This window comes from Lolium rigidum, chromosome 7 (assembly GCF_022539505.1).
Source record: "Lolium rigidum isolate FL_2022 chromosome 7, APGP_CSIRO_Lrig_0.1, whole genome shotgun sequence".
Lineage (NCBI taxonomy): Eukaryota > Viridiplantae > Streptophyta > Magnoliopsida > Poales > Poaceae > Lolium > Lolium rigidum.
The window spans coordinates 360630874-360639484 of NC_061514.1; the positions used below are offsets into that span (position 1 = coordinate 360630874).

The window sequence follows — 8611 nt, forward strand, 5'->3', positions numbered from 1 at the left end:
TAATTTTTTTTGTTAACTCTAATTTTCAAGTTTTGAAAATTATGCAAGTTAGGAAAAATGGGTTGTGACAGGCTGATCGGGTCATCAACTTTGGTTTAATGGGATAGAGATTGCAGTGCTCCAGAGTAGACTATTGATCGTCCGTTGGAGCCCAAAGATCGTGGTCGACCAGCAAGTTTTTCAACCAGAGTATATCTTTCCATACCCGAGCATGTGCGCGCCGTAGTAGGAATGTAGGATGTGGTTAACCTCGAGAGGAGACGCGGGCGTGGAAAGAAAGACTGGAGAGAGACGCTGCCGGATGGCATGGTGCAGGCGTTGTGAGCTCCCATCAATAATTTTTCTCGCGCGCGGCAAGCGGTTGGACAGGCGAGCTGTTACAGCTGGTTTTCTCCTGAAACCGCCGGTCAAGCCGCGGTTTCATTGGTTTTATCTGGGTCGTATGCGTGTATGGTCCAGTGCGCTTAACAGACCGGTGGAGGATCTGGTTTCGGTTTTTCCCGGTTCAACCGACGGTCCGATCCGGTTTTAAAAACTATGAGTAGGATGTGGTTAACCTCGAGAGGAGACCCGAGCATGGAAAGAAAGACCGGAGAGAGTAGATGTAGATGAACCGATCGACGTTGTGAGCTCCGTATTCACCGGTGTTATAAAAGAACAGCGATAGTGGCAAGGACTGGATCCAGGCGGGGGCTAATGAATCTTGGCGGCGGTTGACGAAACAAGAAAGATTGTGGCGGCGGCTGCCTGGGTTCTTTTTTCCTTCTTCTTTGGACTGTTATAAATTTTGAACATTTTAAAATTTGAATATTTTAAAATATGAAATTTTTACAAATATGCAAAAAGGAAAAGAAAGCAGAAAAGAAAAATAAATAAAAATGAAAGAAAAAGAATAAATAGAAAACGGAAAAAGAAGAAAAAACGGGAATTGGTCGGGACCTATACCCGACGATGGTGTCCAGGTCGGTGTATAGGATCTGTCTCAAGGGACGACGAGCGGAGACAGAGCGGAATCGAAACGGAACACATAATCTCTTACCAGCCCAATCAACCAAATATGCTACGGGCCCGTTTGATAGGTTACACATTTTGTAGGCCCGCTGAGAAGGCCTAGATTCTATTGCGGAGTAGTATCCTTTTGATGTTAGGCACGCGTCTTCTCATTACCGTGAAATAATATAGCGATTAGTTGCAACAACCTTCGGGTGAGATGAGACGATCTGGGATGTCTATGTACGAGATGTGACGGTTTAGAGGGTCAAAACTCCGTGGTGACTCATATGTGGTTGAATTATACTGATAGAATACTTAATATCTTGGTGCTACGATCTGTCCCTTGGTGGATTTCGATTTGACACAAGAAGGTAGAGACAAGTAAGTTTTTTCTCGCTGCAACATTACTCTCGCACGAGTGAATCCTAACGATGAGGCTTGTGGCTTGGTGGATTCACATATGATAGAAGGACTATGATGTAGAAATTAAGTAGGGCATCTATTTCCCATCTACGGAAATTCAATTCGGCTTCCAGGTGCGTATGCTCCCTCTACCAAAAAATCATATTTCAAAGTGTCGAATTTTTTTGGAAAACATTCTACATGTACATCTCCATAATATATGTCCGTTCATCAAGTTTCACGAAAAACCAATATTTTTTGTGGTCTATCTAAAAAAAAGAAAATTTATCTTGTAAAAAAACATTATTTTTAGCACCGAGTTTTGTCTTTTTTTACACACGTCATATGACAAGTCGTTTTTTATGAAACAACTTTGTGAGTGTGTAGCACGTGAAAATGTATGTACGAATTTTTTGTTTCAATTTTTTTTGAAATTCAAAATATGTGTAAGATGCATTTTAAAATAGAGAGAGCATATGCTCCCATGTTCTAAAACACCACTCCCATCTATTTTATTTCTATTGTCAAATTTGTTTGCTCGCACAAGTAAATAATTACTTGTGTTTCTTTACATTGTTTCATTTTCGATTTTGGTACTCTTTTACAAATTTGCATCACATAATTATTCAATGGTCCAATTGGTATTGTTGTTTTAGTAGTGACTAATTATCATCGTTCTGGCAGCATTCAAGTGCATATAGTAATATGTGTTTCAATACTTCCTGCTATCCATTGCAGTGCATAGTCTTCGATGTTGCTCTGTAAAGTCTAAATTGTACTTGTCTTCCATTATGTTACCTATTGGTGCTTCTACTTGTTCTTACCATTATTTACTTGTTTTCTCTCAGATTACCTTCTCATCTATTCAATAGTAGAAAAGTATATACTCCTGCCGTACTGAAAAAAGCGTCGCGCCCGCTGTACAAATGTCTTTTTACAAAAGAAGTCCATAACTCGATGTCGGAGCTCCGTGTACTGGGACCGAATGAGCGGGCGAGGAAGACGAGAGAGGTCGGAAGGGGGACCGGGGGTTGTGTCGAGAGTTCGGCGAGGTTTTCTTTGCAAAATGGCCAACGTGACGCTTTTTCGATACAAAGGCAGTACTACAAACTTCTTGAGTGTGGCTGGAATGGGTGGGCAAGGGAAAACGAGAGTGCACCCTAAGCAAAGGTGCATACGGTGGCATCCAAAAGATAACGGTACATGTGGGAAATAAAACAAACAGGAGAAGAACAACACGAAAGCAACGCCAAAAATGAAACTTTCTTTTTTGGTTCCATCAGGAGAAGGGTTTGTGATTGGTAGTGCCCTACACGTAGTGTTGCCCTTTAACATTCGGGTCAGTGTGTACATTCAAATAGATGGGAAATTAAACCATTCATAGCTGATGGTGAATTGTAATTTTTTTGAGAAGAATCTTCAATGCCAATTGAGAATGAATATGATTTGCCGCATGACATAATTTCAGATTGCATTTATAAAGACCGTCTCCATAACCGGAGCTGTGGAACGGACAATCTTGGTAGTTTTTGGGCTGAACATGTACCAGGAGGCTGAACGTATTTCTGTCACGTAAATCCTATCACGTCGCGTATTCGCGAACGTACGTTTTGCAACAGTATCAGCCGTCCTGCTCGCGCCTCACAAACACACACATGCCGCTCCTCCACCTCTCGCTTCGGCCGCACCGCCTCCTCGTCGGCCGCCGCCGGCTATACGCCCCGCCGACGCCTCCGCCCTCTCGCATCTCCATAAGGTTACTGCCGCAAGCCCCCAGACCACAAATCCATCCTCTGATGTGATTCCTGCTCGCAGCCGCCGCCGCCGCCGCCGCCGCTGTCGCCTCTTGGCTCATCTGCTCTTATTACTGGACAGGGCGGCAGCGTCGATATCAGGGGTCGCGGAGGATGCATGCGATCTCCCCTTCCCTCCGGAGCTCGCTGCCCACCATCGGGAGCTCGCTGCGGCAGCCGCCTCCGTCGAGCGCGCCTGCCGCCTCTGCGTAGACGTGAGTTGACTTCATCCCCCCTCCTCTTGATATTCAGATTTGGGTGCGCGGCGCGGGTGATTTCCGTTCCGTGGCACTGTGCGACTTTATCATGAAACACTGTTAAGTAGCTCTTGATGTAAAGCTCGATGGCAATAGAATTGAGAAAGCATATTTAGAAATGATCAACTAGTTGCACAAAGTTTGTTCTCTGAAGTAAATATAGTGTTCCATTTTCTTTTGAAGAAAAGATTTAAAAGCTCTTTGGAGCGCCAGAAAGTCAGTCCCCTGCAACTGCAATGCCGACATGAATAAGCTCCGATAAAGCACCAGATTTATTGTGCGAAAAAGTTTATTTCTGGAGTCAAGTTTTGCAAGAGGAGAGCATTTTTATTTTCATATTATGCATCCAATGTGTGCGGCAATATGTTAAACATAGAGAAAATTTGGTCAAATCATGTAGGTCCAGAAATATAACACACTTTCTAAGTTTTATTTTTGGCCAAGAATTTGTTGAACAATACGTGGATTACTTGATAGAAATCAGTATTGTTAGATTCATATTCAAAAAATAAAATTTTGGTGGCATGATTTTAACACCAAATAATCGACTTGGACCAATTGTTGGACAAAGTAAAATCTTGGGAAAACATGTGCCCCTTATATTTCTGAACCGAGGGAATGGTCAGTAGCTTTGCTGAAACCATCTAAAGGGATAACTCTGGTCTAAACGACTGTTGTGGTTTGTGGTTGCAGTGTAAGTAAGCGGTCCCCATCACACCTTTTCACAAAAGTAGATAATCTCATTTAGACAATTTTAACCACAGGAGAGCCAAACGACAATAGGATGCTTCGTACTGTGTCTGCATTTTTTTAAATGTACGTAGAGCATCGTCATCACTCAATTGAATATGTCGAAATTCTTTGCAAAATATATCATATATGCCTGGAAACAGTGATAAACTATGAAATACTTATGAAAAAGAAGGTGCGGTGAAAGCAATTTACTGAAGCTATGTTTTTTTTTTCTCTACCAGGTCTTTTTCTCGGGTCCAAATAAGCAAAACCCCAATTTTTGGTCTAGTCAGAATTGTTGAGGTTACTGAAAAGAGAGCATTACTCAAATAGAAGCCCCAGAGATTTCAGCAATAATAGATTTCACGGAATCGAAATATGGAGTTTGTGAGTTCCCAGCGCATCATTTAATTGTGATGTAATAAATTAAGATGCATAGAATGCCATTGAATATCTATTCCATGACCTGATCTTCATTTTGCTGGTTAACTTGTATGCCTTTACAGGTGAAGAGATCGCTTCTTTCAGGTGGAAGGAAGATTCTTGAAAAGAATGACCAAAGTCCTGTGACAATTGCAGATTTTGGAGTTCAGGCCCTCATCAGTTTCGGTAATTCATCGCATAGTTCCTTAGGCCAGCTTACCATATACACTTTGCGCCTTCATCTGATGCCATTTTTACCCTGGTGCTACTGAAAGAGCTCCAGCAACTATTTCCATCAATACCTCTGGTGGCAGAAGAGGACTCGACATTTCTGAAGTCATTTAATCCTGATGATAACAGTGGTAATGTACTCATTGAGTCAATTTCAAGTGCTGTCACGGACAAAGTTAATAACAGTGGTTCACCTTTAACTCATGATGATGTGTTGAGAGCTATTGACAGAGGAGGCAAGGATGCTGTCTCATTTGATTCAAATCCTGCTACTTATTGGGTACGCTGCCAAGTTTCATTAGTCGTACATCAGGATCTGTAAAAGTTCGTTCCACTGAGATAGATGATACTGTTGTTTTGAAGGTACTTGATCCAATTGATGGCACTAAAGGTTTCTTGAAAGGAGATGATGCTCTGTATGTGGTACGGCTCTTCATTTGTTTGTTTTTTCTTGAACGAACGACAGGACCTCTGCCCAATTACTTTATGGAATAGAAAGATGATTATGTACAGCGGACTAAATGACAAACAGCTAGGTGCCAAATCTATTTAATCTGTACATGAGCTTGCAGAAACACCATTAGGACAGCTGAAGCTAAGTAGATAGCTGGCAGTCTGCCATTATTTCCTCCTATTGTTCATTTCTTCAGGAATTTTGGGTGCAATCTATTCTTGGTTTAAGTGTTGTTTCTGCAAGATTCTACTATTCCTCTTCTTTTGACACTTTCTTTTGGAAACTTTGGGTGCAATTAACTAATCCACTGAAGTTCTTTGACGCTGTCTTTTCGAAATGTTTACCTGCCTCTAGCCACAGAGCTGCAGGGAAACAAAGCAGTAAGAGTCCACAAGAGTCATGATTTCACAGCCTAGCCAGCTGAGTATTGTGCTCTACACATATTTAGCAAAGGGGAATAGCAGTTATATGTGGAGCGCCATTCTTTTGGCTTCACGATTTCCACGTGGCCCCTCACTGTAACAAATTATATTCAACATTGAACGCTTTGCAGGTTTTTCTTACTAACACACATGTTCTTTTGGATTTGCAATATGTGCCAATACAAGTTTGACAAATTACTATGTCTGGATAACAAGTTTGCTATTCTGTGTTATCAGTATGAATTTGTGGAGTCATGCTTTCTAAGTACCATCTGATATGAAGTTTTTTTTTCTTAAGGTGGGGTTGGCTCTTGTGGTGAATGGTAAGGTAGAACTTGGAGTAATGGGGTGCCCAAATTGGACCAATGGAACCACAGCCAACAAGCAAGAAGAAAGTTTTGATCACTGCAATGGCCATGGCATTCTTATGGTATCTCATGCGGGATGTGGTACTTGGTCTAGGCTCCTGTCTCCTGAGATTGGCCAGTTCATAACAACACAGGATGTTTGGAAGAGATGCTTTGTTGATACCTGCTCAGTTGTACACATGGCACGCTTCTGCATTCCTGATAGCCAGACTTGGAATATGATACCATTATCTCTCCTCTTTGGCTCAACAGCTGATGAATCTGATCCTAAAGATGAGAATAAAATCCTTCTCCAATACGCTTGCTGTGGCAGGTTTGTCACATTCTCTGTTTACCACTATGGATGCTTGTTTGTATTCCTAACCAGTGTAAACATGATGCTAGTGAATCAGCAAAAGGCATTTCAAGTACTGGCAGATAGTTAGCATGCTTTGTTGTTTACGATGGGTTTGTCAGAAGAACCTAAAATGAGGAATATACTTTCGCTTTCATGTGATGTCCTGGAAAAGTATCTTAGGTTAAGTAAGAAATATCTTTAGGATGATCATATAAGGTCTGTTGCATGAGTATTAATGCTCTTCTGATGTTTTATAGCTTGTGCAAGTACATAATGGTAGCATCTGGGAGAGCCACGGTATTTTTCAATCGAGCTCGGGTGAATACTCAAATCAAGGTGCTTTCTTGCTTGAAATTTCGATCATTCTGCATGACAAGTTAAACAACGAGTGGACTACGTTTACACATACTCTGATCTTTTCTACTCCCACTGTTTACTATATAGGCTTGGGATCATGTTGTCGGCGTAATCTGTGTGCAGGAAGCTGGTGGTCAGGTATATACCTCCTCTGTTAGGCCAGGGCTCAGTGAAATGTACATCTGTTCTACCGATTCACCGACATTAACATCATAACCGTGGTAATTATGTAATTTGTTGGAACTGACAGATCAGTGACTGGAGTGGGAAACCGTTGGATCTTGCAGCTGACCTGACAGGCCGTAGAATCATCTACCCTTCGGGCGGTGTTCTCGTGACAAATGGCTCTCTGCATGACAAGCTTGTCGACCTGATCTCAGCAGACCACAAATAGCGGGATGTTGCACGGCTTCAAACACGAGCACGATTTTGATTTGCTCCTAACATTTAACCTCGTTGGCCATCAAATTATTTTCGCCTTGCCTTATTCAGACTACTCTCAATGCAATTACTTCCTCCATCTCAGTTTAACAGGCGCGCCTAGTCCAAAAAATTGTTTTGACCATTATTTTGATCAATAAAATATGAAGTGTATGTTTAAAAAATATATCATTCATATTTTTTTGAATACAAATCTGATGGTATAAATTTTACAGGTATATAATTTATATTTTGTTGACCAAATTAATGGTCAAAGTTCTTCTTAAACTACGTGCATGCATGTTCATTTGAGAGGGAGGGAGTAACTGGTCACCACAATATATTCATATGTAATCAATTGAACTGAACTTCTTAAGCAGCTTCACCAAGAAGTTATACTTGTATACATGCTCAAATTAAGTTGCCTTGCATAGGTATCCAAAATTCTACAATGTTTGGCCACGAATCTGTTGGATAGCCCTGATGGTCGCATGGTCGAACAGTGTCCACGCACGTCCCAGTGCTGAGTAACCAAAGGTTGCAACGGTGGAGAAACCAAATCTGACCGCGTAAACATGTTTGGCCACCAATTGAACACCGAAGAAAAAGACACCGTGAAATCTTGCAGCTCTGCCCCGTACCTCCATCCATGACAGCATAGCGACCTGCAGCGTCGTCGATGTCAATACGAAATCAGCAGCTTCTAAACATGATTGGCCGTCACTAGGCCGAGCTTAGCACTGTCTCAACATACACCTGTGTAACGGCCCCGGCTAGGACCCCCTATAGATTTTGTCTGTTCTTTTTCTTCCATGCATCATCATGACATCAAGCATCATCTCATCAATGTTTCTAACAAGATAAAATTATTTTTATAAACCCTCCCTTGTCTTTTATTTTTAAATAAAGCCCTCATCTCCCCTCTCATAGTCTCTATTTTATAATTAATCTTTTTCAACAATTAATTTTTGAATAATAATGTGTTTTGTTTTGGGTTACAAATAAAGTAAATATTTTGAAAAACTAGTTTTGATTCTTGCTCTCATCCCTGTTTCAAATTTAAAACTGAAAAGAAGTTTGATTTAAAAAGGTTGCAAATAAAATAGAAAAAGAAAACCCCATCCCTCTCCCTGGGCTCTCTTCTCTCTGGCCTTTTTCTTTTCTTCCCTGCCAGCCCAGTTTCTTCTTTCCTTTCTCTCAGCCCGCAGCAGCCCGTTCCTTCTCTTCTCCGGCCCATTCTTTCTCCTCCAGCCCATACCGGTTTGGCCTTCCTTCTTTCTTTTCCTTTCTTCCTTCGACGGAGACCAAGTCTCTGCTTCTCTCCCTCGCCAGCCGATGGACAGCGACGCAGCGCTCGCGGCCACCTGCTCCCCACCCGCCTTCCGTGAGCCCCCTCCCTCGCTTTATCCCGGACCACGCCTC

General features: G+C 41.9%; 1 protein-coding gene across 2 annotated transcripts; it reads left to right on the forward strand.

The window, feature by feature from the left end:
- Positions 1-3050: 3050 nt before the first annotated feature.
- On the forward strand, positions 3051-7294 carry LOC124676464 (putative PAP-specific phosphatase, mitochondrial). 2 transcript variants are annotated; one of them, XM_047212517.1, is made up of 9 exons: positions 3051-3151; positions 3271-3403; positions 4684-4786; positions 4876-5111; positions 5195-5254; positions 6006-6388; positions 6670-6748; positions 6857-6907; positions 7020-7294. In XM_047212517.1, the coding sequence occupies exons 1-9, from the start codon at positions 3051-3053 to the stop codon at positions 7161-7163; spliced, it is 1290 nt and encodes a 429-aa protein (XP_047068473.1). In that variant the 3' UTR covers positions 7164-7294. The 2 variants fall into 2 exon arrangements, with proteins under 2 accessions (XP_047068473.1, XP_047068474.1); XM_047212518.1 differs by lacking the exons at positions 3051-3151; positions 3271-3403 and adding an exon at positions 4420-4564.
- Positions 7295-8611: the final 1317 nt, after the last annotated feature.

Bases quoted from the DNA above. Each gene is read 5' to 3' on its own strand.
- LOC124676464 (XM_047212517.1), top strand. From the start codon at position 3,051: ATGCCGCTCCTCCACCTCTCGCTTCGGCCGCACCGCCTCCTCGTCGGC. The intron at 3,404-4,683 runs GTGAGTTGACTT...ATGCCTTTACAG, and splicing joins CCTGCCGCCTCTGCGTAGAC to GTGAAGAGATCGCTTCTTTC. The intron at 5,255-6,005 runs GTACGGCTCTTC...TTTTTTCTTAAG, and splicing joins GAGATGATGCTCTGTATGTG to GTGGGGTTGGCTCTTGTGGT.